The following is a 22,584-nucleotide window of genomic DNA, read 5'->3' as shown; positions in this document are numbered from 1 at the left end:
AACTACTTGAATATTTGCACCAGGAGTGGCATAAAGTCATCCAAAAGCAGTGTGTAAGACTGGTGGAGGAGAACATGCCAATATGCATGAAAATTGTGATTAAAAAACAGTGTTATTATTTCACCAAATAATGATTTCTGAACTCTTGAAACTTTATGAATATGAACTTGTTTTCTTTGCATTGAGCTTACATCTTTTATGCCTGTTTTATATGACTGTTAACCGTTTACTGTTTTTTTCGCTGTAAGCCTTATCCAGATATAATAAATCACAAAAACACAAAAACGGCACTGACAAATCAACTCTTTAAATAAGAAAAGTGGCTCAGAAGACAATAGTCGCCATTTTTTGCCCTTAATATCTGAAAGTTACGGTATTTTTCCCCACCATAAAGCGCACCGGATTATAAGTCGTATTTTATAGGACACTAGTAACTAGTAGTAGGAACATGCGTGTCGCCATGTTCACCTGTAAAGGTAAACTGAGTAGACAAAACGGTAATTAAAAAAAAAGTCAGACAAGTCAAACGAGTGCTGGGTATTAATCTACACAGATCTCTTTCCTGAAAATTGGTTTATTTCGGTGAGTAAAGCAGATCTACAGATTTCCACTGAAGCTGGAGCATTAGCATTAGCAGCTAATGCCACCTGACAGAGATACATTGAGGAACCCTGAGTTTTCCGGTAAGCCGAGATGATATTAGCTTGCAGTTCGTCCCACGTAGCCTGTTTTAACATGATAAACATGAGGCTACAGTCTGCTAGTGCAGTGAGCAGCTAATGCTAATGCTGCTCCAACAGTGCTAGCCGGGGTTAGCAGCAGGCAGTTAATAGTTACCTGTGGTCGGCCAAATAGCTAGTGCTTTGCACGATTAGCAGCTAATGCTAATACTGCTGGAGAACTAAACTGAAACTCTACAACCTGACTGTTAAATTTCATACATAAGACACACCTGATTAACAGACGCACTGGCGATTTTTGGGAAAATGAAAGTGATTTTAAGTGTGCCTTATAGTGCAAAAAATACGGTAACTGTTAGAATTCATACATGAGCTCACATTCAGTTCTTCACTATCTTATTTATATACCTTTACATAATATTTATGCTGTGGTTACTGAGTAATAGATTTTAAGCCCACAGTGTGTGTCCGTGGGGTTAATCTAGGGCAGTTCTGTGCAGCTTATTGGAGCTGTTTGTTGTAGTAGTAGATGTGAGCACATCATGGCATATGCTGAGAAAGGTTTCTTTCATCTGGTGCATTTCTTTGCTTGTGATACACAATCATATAGTGTAGCTCCTCTTTGAAGTGGTGTTAGGAGTGTGTGTCAACTGTACTCTGCTACCATGCTTTTCCTTTACCCAATCCTTTTTACTTCTTTCTGTCTCTAAGACTCTCTCATCATCTCTTCTGCCTTCTTTGCTCCCTCTCTCTCACTCTCTCTCTTTCTCTCTCTCTCTCTTACTTTTCCCTCCCCAGGGCTCGGTGGCTGTGTGTCAGCTGTGTTTCTAAGCTGGGGTCTTTGATGTTTCTGTCTCTGAAGCGAAGAGCTGCAGGGGTCTGTGGGTGCTGTTTTGGTAAACTGGGGGCGGACTGAGGGGCTGAAGAGTTTTGGGGACGTGTGGCAGAAGTGCTCTGTCCTGCAGGACACTTTCTGAGAATTTTAGAACATTTTTATGGAATTCAGGTCATTCCCATCAGTTTTACAAAAACACCCACAGGTGTTGGGTATTTTTACAATAACATGCCAAAAGTTATGGGACCACAGTATGTAAATGGATCATAAAGTGCTACCTTATTGGTTTGGAAACACCCAAACCTGTATATTTGTATCTTGTGAAGCTTGACAGTGGGGGCAAGATGACTGGGATGTTACCACCCGCAGCGGACAACACAGTGGACCGTAATGATCATGACTGGCAACATGTAGCTATAGATGCACGTGTGAAACTAGCAACTCTGGTAGAAGTCACATCCCAATTCAATGCAGGAGGTCTTATACATATAACATTCATTCCAGTGCAGCATTCGTAAGCATTCTATTGGACAAGGCAAAAGTAATGAAACATGATAATAGTTCCTCTCCCATAAAGAACATGTGGCACATCTGTGTGCTGCACTCATATAATTATACAGTACCAGTCTAAAGTTTGGGTTTGGACACACCTTCTCATTCAATGTTTTTCTTTATTTCTTTATTAAATTTATTTTCTACATAGTAGGTTAAAATTTAAAACAAGTAAGGGACTCATTTGGAATTACATAGTAAACTAAAACTTGTATGTCCTCCACAGTCTCCTGACCTAAACCTTATCAACTGAGATGGTGATTTGAGGTGATTTGGGATGAGCTGGAGCTTCACAGCATGAAAGAAAAGCAGCAACTATTGTTCAGCACCTCCAGAAACTCCTTCACCAAGATGCTGAGAAAACTATTCCAGGTGACTCTACCCTAATGAAGACAATAAGATTAAAATACCAAGAGTGTGCAGATCTGTTCATAATGCTAAATGTGGCAACGTAGAAAAATCTAAAGTATAAAACAAATTCAGATTTTTGTTTAGAGAAATCAATTCAGTCTGTTCCTGTATAGCTTTAATGTCTTCAATATTAAGTTTACAATGTAAAAAAAAAATAAAGAAAGAAATCTCATTAAAAGATTAACACAAGGGTACTTCACATCAATATCTGATATACTGTATAATCATAAAATAGTAGGCTCACTTCAACAGGGGGCAAATTGTGATGGCTAGATTACAGGGTGCTTTCTTTTTTATATATTGTTACCCAACTCTTTCCTATTCAAGCCCTTCTATTAAATAACTACTGTATATATCAATCATGTATCAATCGTTTTTTTTTCCCTTTTGGTAGAAATCATTTATTTTAATTTTAATACCTTCATAAATACAAATAATAAATAAATTAGTCTAAATTAATAAAAAAAAGTATGTGGTTGTTCATTAAAAGGGCTCATTTAGCTGAGCCAGTTAACACACTCACTCACTAGGACCACAGCCACTTCACACACAATGCTCCTGAGATTAAGAGGGTGAGGACATGCACATGTCTTCTCTGATACATATAAAATCAGCAACCACCTCTTTTTTTTTAGAATTGCTGTCAATGCAGCATCAAGCAGCCAACCCGCTCAGAGAAAAGCACTGGATCCCGGAAAAGCTCTCTTGGCCTGTCACACTCAGATTAAACAGCACCAATCTGCCCAGAGACCCTCTCCGGAGACACAAACTGACACATGCAACCCAGAACTGTCAGCTGCAAACCCCTACTCTCTTCTCACTCGCTCAGATCTAAGACTTTGTCCCCAGTTTACAATAAACAGACCTGAATACATAGCTCCCAGCAACGGCGCAACATCAGTGCCGGGGACAGTCGCCTGTCACAGCTTCCAAATACTGATGTACCTACATCAACTCACTAAAAGCACACGTGGGAGGTCTCGGGGAAAGTCTGTTGTCATCCTCTAGGCTCAGAGTTTTCCTGGAGCGTCGCCGAAGAAATCTCAAATGTGGATCAGTGCTTTACACAGCTGCAAATAGGTCAGCGCTAGCTGGTGGCTGTCCAAGGCGCGGGAGTCCAGAGGGCTTTTCTTTGAACCTCTGCCTTCTCTGGTCCTCTACGTCTGGGCTGTAAGGTGAAATCTCCCAGCTCTGAGCTCCGACCTCCGGCTCTAACGGAATAGCAAAGTACATTTTTGACTACAGCACACTAGCTGGGGCACCCCCAGTCTCTGAGCTGGAGCTCCACTCAAACATCACGCCTCAGAAAGAAGCTTCAGCCTAACTGTGAACACAAATGAGGGGAAAAAATGCACAGCCATATGTTTGAGGGTTTCAGCCAGGAAGAGTTTAGATTTCAACGGATGCAATCGAGGCTAGATATCAGCACGATAATTTAACCCATTTAAAAGTCTAGAGTAATAACTATTGTTTTCTGTACATCATATGCATTTTTTATATTTTTCATATTACAGTTCTGGACAAAAAGATACCACTTAAAAATGATGAGTTTCTTTTGTTTTATCAAATTGAAAACCTCTGGAATATAATCAAGAGAAAGATGGACGATCACAAGCCATCAAACCAAGCTGAACTGCTTGAATTTGTGCACCAAGAGTGGCATAAAGTTATCCAAAAGCAGTGTGTAAGACTGGTGGAGGAGAACATGCCAAGATGCATAAAAACTGTGATTAAAAACCAGGGTTATTCCACCAAATATTGATTTCTAAACTCCTGAAACTTTATGAATATGAACTTGTTTTCTTTGCATTATTTGAGGTCTAAAAGCTCTGCATCCTTTTTATTATTTCAGTCATTTCTCATTTTCTGCAAATAAATGCTCTAATTGACAATATTTTTATTTGGAATGTGGGAGAAATGTCGTCCGTAGTTTATAGAAAAAAAAAATCATTTTACACAAACATATACCTATAAATAGCTAAATCAGATAAATTGATTTAGAAACTGAAGTGGTCTCTTAATTTTTTTTCAGAGCTTTATATAGTAAATATTTTTATGCGGTTACATAATTAATGACATAGTTTGCAATAGTTTCCAAAAGAATTCCAATAGGGATTTCAGTTTTGTAGCTTGTGCAACCTAGTAACTAGGGGTGTAATTGGGTCACAGTTATAGTTCCATTCATACTTAAAATGCATGAAGCTATCCGCTATTCCTCAGTATACTGCTCTTTTACTCAACAATAACTTATTACAAAATAATAAAATGATTACTTGTATTATTTTTTATGTGACTAGTGTAGCACTTCACTATGAAAACTATGAAAACTCCTTATAAACCTTGTATGTAAGTGTACACTTGAGTTTTTCACCCTCAGAAGTGCATTATTCACATAATTAACATCAGCAGACCCTAAAATGGAGCCATGAGGAATGCCACAAAATATGCTTAACTCTTATTATAGGATTTAAAAGGTTAAGATGCGTGAAAACAAACACAACCTGATTGGACTACAGCTAGCTGACAAGTGACAAGAAATAATCTAAGACAGAAAACTAACACGGAGCAACCATTAACAGACCTGTAACACACACAAGACAAGACAAAGGAAAACAGAAACAAAGGGCTTAAAATATATACACTGAGACAGACAAGAAACACCTGGGGTAGATAACGAGGAGGCTGGGTTACAGATGAGACAGGTGGGAACAGGGCTAAAGAGCACATGGAGAGGAAAACATGCAGACAGTGAAAGCATAGAGACAGACCAGAAAAGATATAGAACAGGACAAAAGCATGACAGGCGGGTTATATTCACTGTGGACACAGACAAAGTGACATTGTGGAGTAAAAGCACCTTGATCATCTGCTGGATAAGATCATGCTGCTGCTTTTTGAGACGCATATGCCAGCGTCTTCTTCATCTGCCATCCAACTTTAATAAAAGTATGTGAGATCAGTGTGTGTTTAGATTAGGGTCTGTTTTTTAAATAACAAAAAATCATTCAAAAAATAAAAATGAATGTAATAAATGAAAGACTTTTCTCCACTTTAATCTGCCATCAAAGTACAGGGTTGCAAAGGGGAAGTGGCGCAAGAGATGCACACTGTTCCGCATCTGTATATGTACTAGATTTGAGCCAGTCTTCACTGTCTGCCTTCATTTTACTGGTGTTGCTGGGAAAGAACCAGTCACTGCAGACAATGGAGACTATTTTTAACACAATTTTAGTGGCAGGGAGCTCAGGGCATGCAGCTAAAGTGTATTTTACACAGGTATGCATTTCAGGTATGCCCTTGCCACACAGGACATTGCTAACACAAGCACTTTGAAAGTGTAGAGAACTGCTTTTTAGTGAAACTCACTAAAAACGGTTGTAAATCATTATGGTCATTAACCTTTGCATACACCTGTAGGCCACACACACCATATACTGTATTTACCATATATACTCCAAACTAACTGTGACAATCGGTATAAAAGCATGTCTTTGAAGACAAATAAATCTCCATACACATACACTATATGTCCAAATGTCTACTTTAAGTTGCACACATTGCAAAAACTGATGTCTAAACACACAAACACACACGCACACATACAGCTTGCCTAATCCCTCCAGAGAAGCAATGCTCATAGAAAACTGTAGATGTAATGTTTGTCAAACGAAGCAGATGTTTGTGGATGTACACCAGTGATTTAGATTTAATATAACAAGGTGGTTGTACAATAAAAATATTGTACACAAACCAGTGTGAATGAGTGATAGCAACAGTACCAGACATGGGAAACCAAAAGAGAAATCACAGAACAATGCAAAGTTCGGTATGTCCAATCAAACAAATCCAGCCAAACAAAAAATAAGCAGAAACAAAATCAGGGTTGAATATCAGATGAGCAAACAGTAAAATGTATGCAATAGGCGAAATAATGTTGGCAATACTTTGCAAAGTTCAGAGATTTACAAACATGTATCTAGACCAGGGGTCGGCAATTAAGATTTGGCCGTGGGCCAGATATTTTCCAGGCCATTACATGGTGGGTCACAAAAAAAAAATCTGTTTTGGAAAATGAATTGGGTTGTTGAACCCAACTGAAGAACAGTTGATCTTAAAGCAGGTAAACCCATATATAAATAAACACAACGGTCCTCACGCGGGATCGAACCAGTGTCGTCAGGGTCGTGGTCCAATACACTACTGCTGCCCTGGCTAGTGAATTGGGACACCGGCAAGAAAAAAACGCTCTTATAAGGAGATAACGAGATAAGAAAAAAAGAGAACGGGCGGAAACTAAAGTCACACTGAGCGCGACAGAGAGACAGGGGAGGATTATAAACAATTCCTCATTTGCATTTTTATTTTTTTTTCATTATCAGTTATTATAGTTCAAACTACCTCACAGGCCAGATGTTTCATGCTTTTATTGGCGACCTCTGATCTAGACAATCCTACAAGTCTGTAGACAGTAGAAACAGTTACTCCAACAAAAGCAGCATACACTTTTTGGTAACACTTTATAATAACTTTCAGTAATATACCATTAACTAATGATTAATAACGATGATTTTAAGAAACTAAAAAATTGCTATCACATTTGTAAATACTAATGAACACATTGGCAACATGAACTTGCCTAGTTTAAAATTCGTATTTACAAGCGATTTATTATTGTTCAAATTCTGATGAGCTAATGATTTGCTAACATTTTTAAAATGAATATCCATGCTGACATGATAGTCATGTGTGAGCTTTTGTTATTATATTCGAATTCTGATAAACTACTGCTTTTTTCACATCTACTGATCATTAGTTAAAAATATATTAATGAAAGTTTTTTTTTTATAGAAAAGTGTTACCCACTTTTCTATAATACCCTAAAATTCAAAAGAAACCATGAATGAGCACCTGTCCCAACACCTTTGTCCATGTAGTGTCCATGAACATTTCAATAAATTCAATCCACAATAAAATATTTCATACAGGACTGCATATAAATTAAAGCAAATTTGTCAATGAACGAGTAGAAAGAAATAATTTAATATGAAATTACAAACTGCTTTTGTTGTTATCATTGACAATAACAGCCACTTTTATAGGTTAACCGTCTGCACTGACCTGCCATTATCTACCGCATCAGCGGTTATTCCTGCGCTAGACAGTTAAATATGACCTTGCATCCGGGACACAATCTAATAGGATTTTAGCATGGCCTGCCCTGTACGTGATGGAGGTCATACATTTCATAGAGCTGATCAAGATAGAGAGAGAGAGAAGAGAGAGAGAATCAGGGGAGAGAGAGAGAGAGAAAAAAAGAGGGATTAAGAGAGAGGGCAAAAGGAACATGGACGGACGTGAGGGAATAGAGGACTAGATGGAGCGGTGAAGAAGTGAGAGTGACAAGACCTCTGAAATGAGGTGTGAGAGCAAGAGATGGGCAGATGGGTGAAAACAACAACAGAAGAGGGGGTAAAGAGAGAAAATGAGAAGCCAAGACGAAATGAAAGGGGGGAGGGGGGGCAGACGTTTGAGCATACAGCAAAGGGTTATGAAAGAGAAAGCTGTGAGATGAGATATAGCAAGACAAATAGAGAGAGACAGGGTGAAAGAAAGAGAGAGAGAGAGAATGAGTAAAAAAGAACTGTTTGTGCTTGTGTGTGTATATAAGTTAGACAGAGAGAAAAACAGATTTATTCAATTTAGTTACATTTAGCAAACCTCCAGCTAAACTCACTGCAGTACAACACAACAATTCCACATCAAATTTATAAGCTACCAATACAGACTATATATGGTTGTCTCTAATGAAAACTAGATAGGCTCTTAAGGACCATCAATCTCCAACGGTTCTAATATTAGAACCAATATGTTTCACACGTCCAGCACACATTGGGGGTGGATTTTTTTATATGATGCCGGACCACCTTTGATCTTCATTACAGGCACAATGACAACCCACTGTTATGTTGTTGAGGTCCAACAACGGGTGGCTCTACCTTTTCTGAACACACACTCTGGCACACTATTCCAACAGAACAGTGCTTATCTACATACTGCTGCATTAAAGACACATTAAAGACAGGTTGGATTATAACAGGAAACCATTAAGAACCTCTACAACATCATGCTAAGAAATTTGGCATGTCTGTTACTCACTACTTCTGTATCTGTAGTTCAATACATATTACCCATACCATTATAAATGTATAATCCTTTATCATTCCTGGAAATCCTTACCTTTCTTTTAAATAAATTGCAATCTGACAATTCCTCTTTCCTCCTGGGTGCAAATATTTGTTTTTGATAATCTGTATGATTTTTTAAAGTCCTGTTTTAAAAAGAAATACATTAATAATTTCCTCAAATATCCAGGATAGTGAGGCTCGAGGCATCCATAACAATAACCCAACACCCAACATTTTAAGGCCAAGTTTAGGATTAGATTTATATAAAGGCATAAAGCTATCCACTATTTATTTATTTATCCAAATAGTGTTACTGCAGATTTTATTATATCACTATGAGAGTAATTCAAACAGCATTATTATCATGAAGAGAAGTCTGTATTTTTTAAATTCCAGGATAAAAATTACTTTCCACATAGACAGTTCAGTTTCTGAATCATTTTCTTTGATTTTGCTATTTATAGGTATATGTTTGAGTAAAATGAACATTGTTGGTTTACCATTAATTTTGGACAACATTTCTCCCAAAGTCCAAATAAAAATATTGTCATTTAGAGCATTTATTTACAGAAAATAAGAAATTGTTGAAATCAATATTTGGTGGAATAACCCTGGTGTTTAATCACAGTTTTCATGCATCTTGGCATGTTCTCCTCCACCAGTCTTACACACTGTTTTTGGATAACTTTATGCCACTCCTGGTGCAAGATTTCAAGCAGTTCAGCTTGGTTTGATGGCTTGTGATAATCCATGTTCTTCTTGATCATATTCCAGAGGTTTTCATTTTAGTAAAATCAAAGAAATTAATCATTTTACAGAGTTGTATTATTTTATTATTATTATGAATTCTTCCAAATCTACTGACTGATTCATAGTAGATTTAAACTCTTAGATAAACTCAAACTAAACTATAAACAGAGAATGTGTGGGTGAGTGAGAGACAGACACAGAAAGAGAGAGAGAGAAAGAAAGAGAGGGAAAGAGAGAGAATGGAATAGAATTCCCTGCTGTTTCTCACTCTCTAAGCCTCACCTCCCACTTCACTCTCTGATTCCAATTATCCTCTTTCCCCTCACCTACATCACTCATTTACATTTTAATCATTTAAAATCAATCTCACCCACACCTGAGAACTGATCTCTCCTCTGCACTAGACCTGAAAGCAGTCAGAACTACACACACATCCACACACACCTACACACACTCCAGAGCAGTGCGATTATTACAAAAGTGTTTCCTTTTTTCTCACAGGGATATTGTGATTACCATTATTAAATGTGAAGGACAGTGATTGGTACTTGTCACAGTACATTCTCCAGAAATACCTCCAGTTAGTCAGACTGTGTGGGGCACTTGGGATTTGTCCAGATGCTCAATAACAACATGTGAGATTGGCCCGAACCCTTCTGTGGTTTGTCTTAACACTCGTTTAAAGAAGCGCACTCTTCTTAACGGCGAGTTTGTCATTACGATGCAGAACGCATGCCACCAAAGAACATGCTAATTGCAGAGACAGATTTCTATTAGCATACGATTATCTGCGTCACCCTACGGCCTGCGCTCACACAAATCAGTGATGCAAGGACTACGAAAAAATATACATTCAAGTCATTTACATCAAGCACAAAACCCCCAGAAACACATTTACACATACATTTCACTTTAGGTTCTATAAACATTTTATGAATGGAGCCAAATTAGTTTGCAATAATGTTATGATCATTTCACCTTCCATAAATTAAAAATATTTACAGAGAATTTTACATATAGTTGAATACTGTATATACACTAATTGACAAAAGAATTGGGGGGGAGGGGGGGCTATTCTAAATCTAGTGTTTGTTTATGTTATTCATTCTTTGTCTTTTTTATTTGCTTTTAGTCATCTTAAAGTTGTTATATTTTCTTTTAAAACTGTTTTACATATGCTCTATGAATAAACTACATTGACATGTTTGTCTGCTTTAAAGAATTCTGTTCTTCAAAACTGTGTGTGTGTGTGAATTTGCACATCTTTGTCAGCAATAGGTTCATACATTGGAAGTGATGTCCATAAAGTGCATATCGTCGCTGTCCAATGAAAAATGCTTATCTCCATTTTTGTCGACTTTTAGTTAACTACATAATTTGAACAGACAAACTGTCCCCTACACTGTGCCACAATTTCTTGATAAAAATGGACCAATAGAAACTCTTCAAAATTACCTGAAGTAAACTCTTTTTACATTGACTTCTATTGAAAGTTTACAAGTTTTTTTTCTCTCTACTGTAAAGCTGCTGTTTTGGAGATAAGTGTTTTCATTGGACAGCAATGATTTATAGAAATGTTGCTGGTAAAAAATTAAGCACATACATGCAATGGTTATTTTGGAATGACTCACTGTAGCTTTTGTTAAAAAAACACTACACTTAGCACATTGGTTTTTCAAGGAGTTCTGGGGTAATTTTCTCTTTTATGGGGGGGTCCTCTGTGATTTTATTCCTGTCCGAAACGACCATGTCTGTGTTTTTCTCAGACGTCCTCTGAGAAAATTACAGGCTAAATTATCTACTGTTTTTCGCTAAACTAATTTTAAATTTTGCAAATTTCTGATTTTCATCACCTCGCGTTAAATAAATTGCTAGTTGCACAGTAATAACACAATCGGCACAGAGATCTACATAAACACAACAATGATTGGAAATGGAGGAGCTACTGAACCAATTCCTCATGTCACAATGCGATGTCATGTGACCGAGAAAGCCAAAAAACTCACTGGTCCTTGTGTTTTTTTTTAATAGAAGTGTGTTAGTCCCCCTAAAAAATAATCCCGTCTGTATAGGGCTTTTGTTTCCATTTAATTATTCCATTGTTGTATTATTCAATTTGTGTTATATGGTGCCTGTTGCAAAGATTTCTCTAAACAAAAACACATTTATTACCATCTTTTTAAAACAGATTTTTTTTACAGTGTGTGTGTGTGTGTACAGGCATGCTCCACAGAATGAGTGAACTGATGTGATGCACTCCCATATGGGCTGCCAAAAGGCCTGTCTGTAACTCTTAACTTCACTTAAGTGAGAACAAGCTTGCCCATGTTTTAATAATGCCACAGAGATTTTACTTGTACCTGCCTACACTACACACTGTCCAGGGATTTCCAGACTACTCTACAGCTCTAATCTCATTGCAGAAACACCCAAACTGTACTTATAAAAAGCCTGCATAGTCTGAAGCACTAGAAAACACTGCCAGTAGAATGGAATACAGTGGATCAACCACACACAAGTCTAAGCTCACCAAAGTCTCCCTGCGCTGAGCTGGAAATACAGTCCCTAAAGTGATGGTGCTGTTTGTATTACATATCAAGTCATAACTCACAATCTCACTTGACTCTGAATGCAATCAAATGTTCACAGCAATCCTCTAACACATTTTCTATATATAATGTACTGGATATCTGTTGCACATTTAACATATATATTTATACTAGTGGTGTCAATTACTAGCTACTAGAATATACTTGTATGTTTGAGGGAGATAAAGCCAACATGGTGTGCTAAAATAAAGAATGCATGAGAAATTGGATAGAAAAAACTTTTTTTTACTTTATTGTAAACATCTTAGCTTTGTTGTAAGGATTTCTGAATTATGACTTAATTTGCTGAGTATAACAATCTCAGGAAGTCTTTGGTATTTCACACATGCTCACAATGGGGGGATGACCATTTAAATGGCCTGTGGGAAATATGTAACGTCCAGTATTCAGTAATGTGTACACTGTCCCTTTAAGAGTCCTTTAATGAGAACATCTGATACTATGAATTTCAGTTACTCAACTGCTAGTTTTAATTTGCCACTGCAATTTCAAACAGTGTTTTCAATGGGACAAACAGCGCAGATGTTCACGTAATACAGTCATACGAAAAAGTTTGGGTACCTCTATTAATCTCAATCATTTCTAGTTCTAAATATTTGGGTGTTTGCAACAGCCATTTTAGTTTGATATATCTAATAACTGATGGACACAGTAATATTTCAGGATCGAAATGAGGTTTATTGTACTAACAGAAAATGTGCAATATGCATTAAACCAAAATTTGACCGGTGCAAAAGTATGGGCACCCTTATCATTTTATTGATTTGAATACTCCTAACTGCTTTTTACTGACTTACTGAAGGACAAAATTGGTTTGGTAACCTCATTGAGCTTTGAACTTCATAGCCAGGTGTATCCAATCATGAGAAAAGGTATTTAAGGTGGCCAATTGCAAATTGTTCTCCTATTTGAATCTCCTCTGAAGAGTGGCATCATGGGCTCATCAAAACAACTCTCAAATGATCTAAAAACAAAGATTGCTCAACATAGTTTCAGGGGAAGGATACAAAAAGTTGTCGCAGAGATTTATTCTGTCAGTTTCCACTGTGAGGAACATAGTGAGGAAATGGAAGACCACAGGGACAGTTCTTGTTAAGCCCAGAAGTGGCAGGCCAAGAAAAATATCAGAAAGGCAGAGAAGAAGAATGGTGAGAACAGTCAAGGACAATCCACAGACCACCTCCAAAGAGCTGCAGCACCATTTTGCTGCAGATGGTGTCACTGTGCATCGGTCAACAATACAGCGCACTTTGCACAAGGAGAAGCTGTATGGGAGAGTGATGCAAAAGAAGCCATTTCTGCAAGCACGCCACAAACAAAGTTGCCTGAGGTATGCAAAAGCACAAAAGCAAACCCCAGGCGACTCTGTTTGTGGCATGCTTGCAGATATGGCTTCTTTCGGAACTGAAATGGCTGTTGCAAACACCCAAATATTTAGAACTAAAAATGATTAAGAGTAATAGGGGTGCCCAAACTTTTTCATATGACTGTAATTACAGTTGTGTGGATGTGAGCAGTGAACGATGCACATACTGCGCTCAGTGTGTAAACAGCATGGAGCAGCAGATACAGCGTTGGTTCATATCAGTATATTATCTGGCTAATATATCAGATTAAACGGTGCCTTATCAGCAGTTAAGCTCAATTAAAAAGAAGTATATTTAATAGCTGGCTTGGATTGAGACCAGATCCCTGCTCAAGAGTTTGTTTTGGACCGATCTAAGACCACCTCCACTAGCTGTGTGTGTGTGTGTGTGTGTGTGAGCAAACAGCTCACTGTTAAGCAGAACAGATGAACCAAATGGATCTTCATATTTACAAAACGGTTGCTAACACCATGCTGTGTTTAATTTCATCTCAAAATGAAGACATATTTTTAGCTGACAGTAAATTGAGCTTAATTTGCCTCTGCGTGATGATTTAAATTGGGCTCATTAGTCTCATTTACAATGTCTATATAAAAGTACTCTGGTTATAAGGGCTAGTTAAACAGTCACGACTTTATATAAAACAGTGACTGTGGAAATAAACCTTATGACTAAGACAAAATTAATATGCACACATTATCACTAGAAATGTGTTGTGATGTCTGATGGATACAAGTAGAGTTTTATAACATTAAGGGTTGATAGAAAGTCATATATACCCACAACAAAGCATGGACCTGCAGACGTTTTCAGGCATTCTTCCAGAAGCTTCATCCGCAGCCTCTGGAGCTCTGGACTGTCCCACTCTTCTGGGTCCACCCCCCAGTACAGGTCCACCACCTGAGGAACACAGAGACACAACCAGAGGGCATTAATTATCTATGTCTCTTAGTCCACAAAATTCATCCTTTATTCACCCTTTATGCAGGAACTCTGGAGAGAGAGAAAGTAAACACCAGTTTATGCATTGTATTTGTCTCAAAGTGTCCTAGATTAAAACATGGATCTGTGTCCAAAACTGTATAGTGAACCATTTTAAGTGTGGTGTCATAATATACTGTATTTTTCGCCCTATAAGGCGCACTTAAAATTCCTTAATTTTTCCAAAAATCAGCAGTGCTCCTTATAATCTAGTGCACCTTATGTATAAATTTTAACAGTTAACCTGTTGTAAAAAGCAGTAAAGCTACTTCAATGAAGAATAGCATTATAAAAGCGCTTCAATGAAGTTTCTCCAGCACTGAGGCTGGAGCAGTATTAGCATTAGCCACTAACCGCAGCACTAGCTCCTTTGCCATTCAGAAGCTGGTATACCGGACTGTAGTTTGCGTGGTTTCCATGTTAAAACAAGCTACATGGAAAGAACTGCTAGCTGATAGCGCCCTGGGTTACCGGAACACTCCTTGACACTCAGTGTAGCGCTGTTGAGCGGCAGTTACTAGAGCTAAGCGCTGCTAACCGCGACTAACAGTGGCTATTGTTGTTGCTGCTAACCATGGCTAGCACTGCTGCTAACTTTACTGTTGAGAGTAATAGAAATCTAAGCTTACTGTAAATACACAGAGGCACTTTACTCACCCAAATAAACAGTTTTCAGGAGAAAAATGTGTAGATTAACATCCAGCGCTTTTTTTCTTTTGAGAATTCCAGATTTGTTTACTTAGGCGACATTAGAAGGGAAACATGGAATCATATGAATAAAAATAGACCAGAACATTTATGGTCATTACTAATGCACCTTATAATACAGTACACCTTATTGTCCATAAAATACAGTACCCAGTGTCTGATACTTAAGAAATGCTGCCTCCCTAAACAGGACTCTGAGACAAGAAGGCTCCCAGCCATATCTGAATTAGAGTCAAAGTAAGTATAGATAAAATGCTAATATAGCTACACAGCTTAATGCTCATACCTAGCAGTAAGCTGTCCATACCTTGGCTTGATCAGGATGTATTTTTTGTACCAATGATTTAGATACAATGATCTTTATCACTATACTGTTTGTGTAGTAATATTGTTTAGGCAGCAAGGCATCAAGTGAGCATTTCTTGCACTTTAGATACAGCCATCATGTACAATTGTACATTTGGGGACATGGAATAGCCACAATCCATTGTTTGACTTGAAGATTCACAGGTACACACATGTATAGATGTATAGATGAATAATAAGATTACATTTTTTAGACGTACCCATTCTAAGCTAAAGGCTAACTCTAGCTGAATGCCTCTTATCTTTGCTTTAAAGTGAGCTCCATCAGAAACGAACTGGACTACCTCAGACTTGAGCTAGGGAACAGAGTGGGTAGGCGTGCTTGGCTAAAAGCAACACAGCCAAACAGCAACTATATCTTCAGCTACCTAAAAGCATACTATCATGAGAGGACACAGAGACAACAGAAACACTATAAGGCAAGACTGAAATAATTATAACAATAATTATAGTGTTCTTTTTAAATTTCTAAAAACAAAGCTGTGCTATAGTGCGCTATTGTATGCTACAATATGCTACATGGCTCCTCTAAGCTGTGTTGTGTTTAATTTTTTAATGTATAAATACTCTGGTCACATGTAGACATGATGTTACTTCATAATAACAGTCAATTAAAATGTAAAATTCCCTCTGCATGAAAGGAAACATGATTAATTCTACCCTTCGGTTCGTTCTACCATTCTACATGACAGAGATTACAGTGTACACTGACTTTAATCAGTGACAGTAGAGAACAGAGCATAAGTTAATTGCTCTTAATGTTTGAATAGAACTATTTAAGACTATAGAACTATTTAGTTCTCCTATTCCTGGAGAACATGAATTGCCTTGTTCTATTTTTTAAACTAAAGCAGTGCTATTGCTGCTTTTAAAGAACAGAAGCAGGGAGAGACAGAGAGGGAAAAAAAGAAAGAAGTTTGGATAGGGATGAGAGGGAAAGACTGTCTGCAGGGACTCTCTCTACAGGGAGCTAAACCACACTTGCACAAAACGAACAGATTTAGACAGCAAACTCTTTTGGGGTAGTATTAAAAACAGTGCAGTTCTCTATTAACTGTAATGGAATTAGACCACTTCCTGTTAAAATGTAAGTAATCTGACTATTTGACTTTTTTTCTACTTTATTCTCTAAAACACATTGAATTCTGTGCAATCAGAACTACACATGAAACACTAAGTATTTATGCTTTATGTAACTAACTCTAAATATATGTCTATATTTAAAATGTCCTTATATGTTGTGTATAGGTTCTCTGGACAAGCCTCAGCACATACAGAACACCCCAAATCAGTCGAGCCACATGCCTAAACAGTGTCAGATTTAATTCATCTTATTATGTAGTATTGATATTTAGTCACTGATATTTAACTAGCCAATTAAAATTACATTTAAAGATGTATGACACCAGACAGATATAAGATATTATAAGATGTCTAGACGTGTCACCATATTTATGGTATCAAAGTGAGCCAAAGGTACATTGGGGTAGAGTAAGGCAGTGTGAGGCGCAGTGAGGCTGAGTAAGGTAGAGTGAGTTACAGTAAGGCAGAGTGAGGCAGAGTGAGCTAAATGAGGCAGAGTGGGGGGAGGTAGAGCTAGGCAGAGTGAGGTAGAGTGAGTTACAGTAAGGCAGATTGTGATTGCGTGAGGTAGAGCAAGGTACAGTGAGGCAGAGTATGGTAGAGTAAGGTACAGTGAGGCAGGGTGAGGTGGAGCAAGGCAGAGTGAGGTAGAGTGGATTACAGTGAGGCAGAGTAAGGTGCAGTAAGGTAGAATGAGCTAAATGCGTGTGGTAGGGTGAGGTAAACCTAGGTACATTGGAGTAGGGTGAGTTAGAGTGAGGCAGAGTGGGACTGAGTGAGGTACACTGGAGTAGAGTGAGGTGCAGTGAGGTAGAGTGAGCTACAGAGAGGCAGAGTGAGGTAGGGTGAGGTAAAGTGAGCTATGTGAAGCAGAGTGAGGTGCAGTGAGGTAGAGAGTTAAATAAGGCAGAGTGAGGTAGGATGAGATAGAGTAAGGTACAGTGAGGCAGAGTGATGTAGAGGGAGATTGAGTTAGGTACATTGGGTAGAGTGAGCTACAGTGAGGCACATGGAGGTAGAGTGAGATTGACTGAGGTACAATAAGGTAGTGTGAGGCAAAGTGAGGTAGATTGAGGTAAAGTGAGGTAGAGGTCCACAATGAAGGCACACACCAAACTACTTCTAAGCCTGGGAAACATTAGTTCAGCCAAGTCACTTGATGAACAACTCTTGAGTAGCTTAAACTATTTCAGGATCTAAATACGTTTTATTTCACACTGATATTAGGATATCCAACAGCGTCATCACACATTATCCATATCATACAGCCCTACCCCAGAGCAGGAAATAAATGAATGAGTCAAAAGGGCCGGCAGAGAGGGACCTTTTTGAACACATCTTTTTGTTTCCACTCTGGTGTTTATAGTCATTTCCCAAGACTGTGTTTCTGCAGCTTTAATCTCTGGTGGAATGAAAGTGTGGGTTGTCTGGGTGGCTGGGGAGAGATTGGTGAGAAGACTAAAGTGGTATATCACTAAATGAGCCAGCAGCAGTGTAGCAGTCTCCTGCAGAGCCGCGTACACTCTGCTGTCCCCAATATAACAAGAGCAAGAAGGGCCATCTGCATAACACTCACACACAAATAGGCACACACACACAGACACACAGATTTAAATGCACCTGAGACGCTATCAGGTATGTGTGCATTTGTGTAATTTAGGGATTGGGTGTTTGACAGTGACAGTGTGTGTGTGTGTGTGTGTGTGTGTGTGGGAGGGAGGGTGGGGTGTATGTGTGTGCAGTAACAGGGGTGTAATGAAGAGAGACAGGACATTTCCTGAGCACCAGAATGGCCGAGCTCGGGGATGTCCCCAGACGCATTTGTCAGAATCAGTGTCGCTGGTGCAGATAATTCAAACAGCAAACACGCTGTAGGGGGAATCTCTGTCACTTTGGCTGGGGTCTGTTTGTGTGTGTATTTGTTTGCATTTGTGTTCTGGTGTGTTATTGAGTTTTTTTTTTATGGGAATTCAGCACACACCAGCCAGAGATGACTGTTTGTCTGTGTGTGTGTGCGTGTGCGCATGTGTATGTGTGTGTGTGTGTGTGTGTGTGAGTACGTTATTCTCCAATTAAATCTACAATCTCAAAGCCGACAGCATTGATGTGATTTTAACTTTCATGGTTTCATTCAAAGAATACATCCGAGATCCGAGAAAGAACACACATCTGAGATCACTGAAGAACAAGCAAGACAGACACAAGTATCTGAGGGACTGAGCGCTTCGTATTTCTGTGATAAATAACGTGTGTCAAAATATGAATAATATTCTGAAACACAGCTTACATTTTATACAGAACCTCTATGTTAGGGTCTTTAAATTTACCTAGATAAACATGGAAATTGGCATTTATTATCAGCTTTAGACTTACAGGCCTTGAGTCAGTCATTAAAGACCAACTCACACCGACCAAAACCTAAAATGTATGGATTCTGTGTGGATTCAGGCATCTGTGTAAATGTTGGGAACTGTAGTTTCTCTTCCATTCAAACTGTTAATGAATATATACTGACATACACTGATATTGTAGAGGGCAAGGCAATCCCTTTTATGACATATCTCATTGTCACATGGAAAAAATCACATCAGCTGATGATTAATTCATAGATCGTCACTTCGTTTACTGCCCACTCCCGTTACAAAGAAGATATAGGGATGTAGTAATTCTCTTAATTAATCATGGGTGTGTTCTGCATGCAATGTGTGATAACTAACACAATAAATGTGTCACTTGCCTTTCCCTTTAAAAGCCATATGTGTTCTGTCTTTGGCGCATTGCTATTTCAGGGGTGCAGCTACCTGGACATGTTTAATGCTTCTCAACAGAGGAAACTGACCTGCTGATTCATGCTTGATCATTCTGTTTATTGTTGATGTAAAAATGTACATAGCTGCCAAAACTGCGCACAGCATGGGTTTGTGCACTGCTGTGTGCCTATGTGTGCATAATTGACAATTCACTACAAGGATTGCAATGAACGTCTGATGGTTGGTATCTGTCTAGGTTAATTTCAATCAGAGTACCTGTGATTTCTGTTGCTAAGATAGCAATACGCCAGAAATTTACCTGAACACACCTCACATGTGAGACCACCATGCCCATTAGTGTAAATATATTTACAAGCACAAGGTATGAAAATAGAGTGTTGTTGGGGTGTAAGGCAGCAATGAGCACAGGGACATGCCTTGTTCAGGGTGTTTAGATAGGGCCCAATATTTAAATAACATTTTTAATGTACAGTACGGTACAATGAAAGTACATCTTTCCTATTGGCTACTGGCATTAATTATTTGTTTAATATATGTGTCTCTCCCAACCCTTATTCACCATTAGTGTGTAGTCTTGCCTACAAGGTCTAGTTTACCTTGGGTATTATGTAACGGTTGACTCCCTGGCCACAATGTTGTAGGTCATAAGAGCAAGAGACCATTTCCTTACTGTTAAAAGATACTTTTACTCTAATTTCTTAGTATAAACTAAATGCCCAAAGGAGGGTAGGGATTGGGGGGACTAAGAACCTTTATTTTTCTCCTCAAAAGTTTAGCTTCCAGAGGAATATATTCCCAATGACTGAATTTGCTGTGCATGAGGACAGTTTTAAAATGCCTTTCTATGTTCCCACTGTTCCAGATTACTCCCCCTATTTGAAAGTTGTTGTTTGTTTAGTCAGTGTCAGTGTAACTGTTTTTTATAATACGTTTTTAGGTTTCTGCATTGGAACAGTTGAGACTGGTTTCAGTGGAAGGGCTGTGCAGCGCTATTTTGGACTGGACAAGTCCTGGACAAGTCCAGTTTTCTTTCTCCTTCTAATAATCAGACACACACACACACACACACACAGGCACATACACCTACACAGTCAGCCTCCAGCCCTCTCTAGTGATTTAACCTTTGAATCAGGCTTCTCGCCGAAGCAAGTCTGACACAGTTTCTTATGACAAATGCTGACTTCTAAATCCACACGCCCCACCATACTTCACCATTAGGGACCAATTCCAGCAACCTTTTATCCCCAAAACATCTGGGACAGCACACTCCTCATTTATCTAAGAACACACACTCACCTTTCATCTAAAGTGAGCTGAAAGAATTGAAGTATTAACAAAATAGATAATTAGGATGTGTGACAGCAAAGCCCCAGAGATGTTCTTGAAGCACAGTACGGAAACATCTGGACATGACTAATGACCAGCTTAATCTTCTGAAGTTTGTCCGGCATTTCCGGCAAGAGAGAACTACACAGATAGATAATGAGCATGTAGCTGACACTCGCGGCAGACGCGGCCGCGGAGAAGCGGCTAGTGCAGCTGACAGTTAGGCAAGCTGTTCAATCCCAGTCATAACAAAGAGCTATTTATAAACCAGTAGCATATTTAGTTTCAGCAGGTTAGTTCTGTCTTTGACAATACTGTCCGACTCTAATCACTTCAGATATATTAGTTGCTAATCAGTGTTTGCATTGACAGCAACAGCTCAGTAAATCACATTATTAAATCCTGGATCTCATGCAAAAACCTTGCATCTGCATTTTTGTTGGTTTTGACTATGTAACATATTGTGAATCTGACAGTTGTTCTTTAAATTGTATTAGAATTCCATGATAAATGGATTTAAATAAATGCTTCAAAATTACTTTTATAATATAAAGTATATTCAATTTCTATTGACTTCCTCCTATAGAATCTGTAGTGTTGAACTTATTTGGAAATAAGTATTTTTTTTTGTTGTTTGACATGATGATATGCTCTTTGAAGTTGTTCCATAAAATAATTTATCCAATTTCTTATGCTGTGTTTATATTATGATGATAGCTGGATGACAGCATACCAGATATAGCATATTTTTCACTAAAGCATTGTGGGATAATTCTGCGACTTCCTGTGGCAACAGCATATTACAGCAGCAGTCAATAAACTGTTCCATTATAGGTTCAGTTTTCCCCTTTTTTTGCCATCGGCCAGAGTGATGGAAAAAAAAATACAAGTTTTGAGATGAAGTCCATATGTACCTCTTCACACCCAACAAAACTCATACTAAACTTATAAAAGCTGTTTCAGTCCGGACTGCATTGTAAATAAGCTACAATACCCTTATAATGTACATATATCATCCTTAAGTCAACAAAAACATCTTTACCTTGTTAAATCAAATAAAAAAGAAGCTGGACAATGTTATGTAAATGTAACTATTAGTGACTCATACTGAATAACAGCTGTTTTAATGAGTTAAATAAAAATCCAGTAATTACTGACTTTTTGGTAATAATTCAAACTTTACAAACCTAAAACTGTAGCACAAACAAAATCTGGTCTTGGTCTTAGTCCTACACATTTTGCTTTCAAAACACCTGATCCAACTATTTAGCGAACTAACCAACCCTTTTCTGGGGTTGGAGTTGGTTATCTGATACACTGTTCACTGTTTTTGATGTTGTTAATCTAAAATACTTGTAATACACAATTTGTGGACACTGTCTGATGAACACGTTTAATTACTTTCTGTTGCATCCATTGCTGACACAGATGTGCACATGCACTCACTCAGCTTTTCCAATGTTTGAGAAGAAACAAAATCTCTAAAGCATTGAACTGTGGAACAACGATACTGTGTTCTCTGCAGTGATAGTGCCCAATTCAGTACTTTTGGGATGAGTTTTGTAGTTTGGGATAATGTGGGGTGGTAATGGTTCAAGATCCTAATCTCAATAAAACTTTTGTTACTGAACGCAATCAAATCCTTACAGAAATGCTCTAAAATCTTGTAGAAATGTGTTTCTGAAACTTGCTTCTTTATGTTATATACACACTCTTAAAAATGAAGGTGCCACAAGGAGTTCTTTAAGTTATGCCACAGAAGCAAGATTTTGGTTCCATTAAGAACCAAGATATATGTGCAAAGAACTTTTAAAATATTTGAGAAAGTTTGTGGTTTTTATCAATATTTTTTATAATTTTTTACACAATTGGATCTATGGAATCCCTCACAGAACCTTTGGTAACATGTTTATTTTGAGAATAGTGTGTAGATTATAGTGTAGACTTACATATATTTAAG

At 38.1% G+C, this 22,584-nt stretch overlaps 1 protein-coding gene across 3 annotated transcripts in view; it reads right to left on the bottom strand.

The window, feature by feature from the left end:
* Positions 1 to 22,584, bottom strand: part of LOC103039682 (NACHT and WD repeat domain-containing protein 2) — an 84,756-nt gene that overhangs the window by 24,621 nt on the left and 37,551 nt on the right. For 2 of the 3 annotated variants that reach the window (XM_015603987.3, XM_007242074.4), the window contains exon 4: positions 14,173 to 14,289. In XM_015603987.3, coding sequence (XP_015459473.2) covers positions 14,173 to 14,289 — 117 coding nt within the window. Of the gene's footprint in view, positions 1 to 14,168; positions 14,290 to 22,584 lie in introns of those variants that run through there. The other variant, XM_049482895.1, reaches the window with a different exon arrangement.

Source organism: Astyanax mexicanus, chromosome 8, assembly GCF_023375975.1.
Source record: "Astyanax mexicanus isolate ESR-SI-001 chromosome 8, AstMex3_surface, whole genome shotgun sequence".
NCBI classification, from domain to species: domain Eukaryota; kingdom Metazoa; phylum Chordata; class Actinopteri; order Characiformes; family Acestrorhamphidae; genus Astyanax; species Astyanax mexicanus.
Note: the sequence above shows the minus strand (reverse complement) of the source record. Positions and strands in the feature narration are given on the sequence as shown.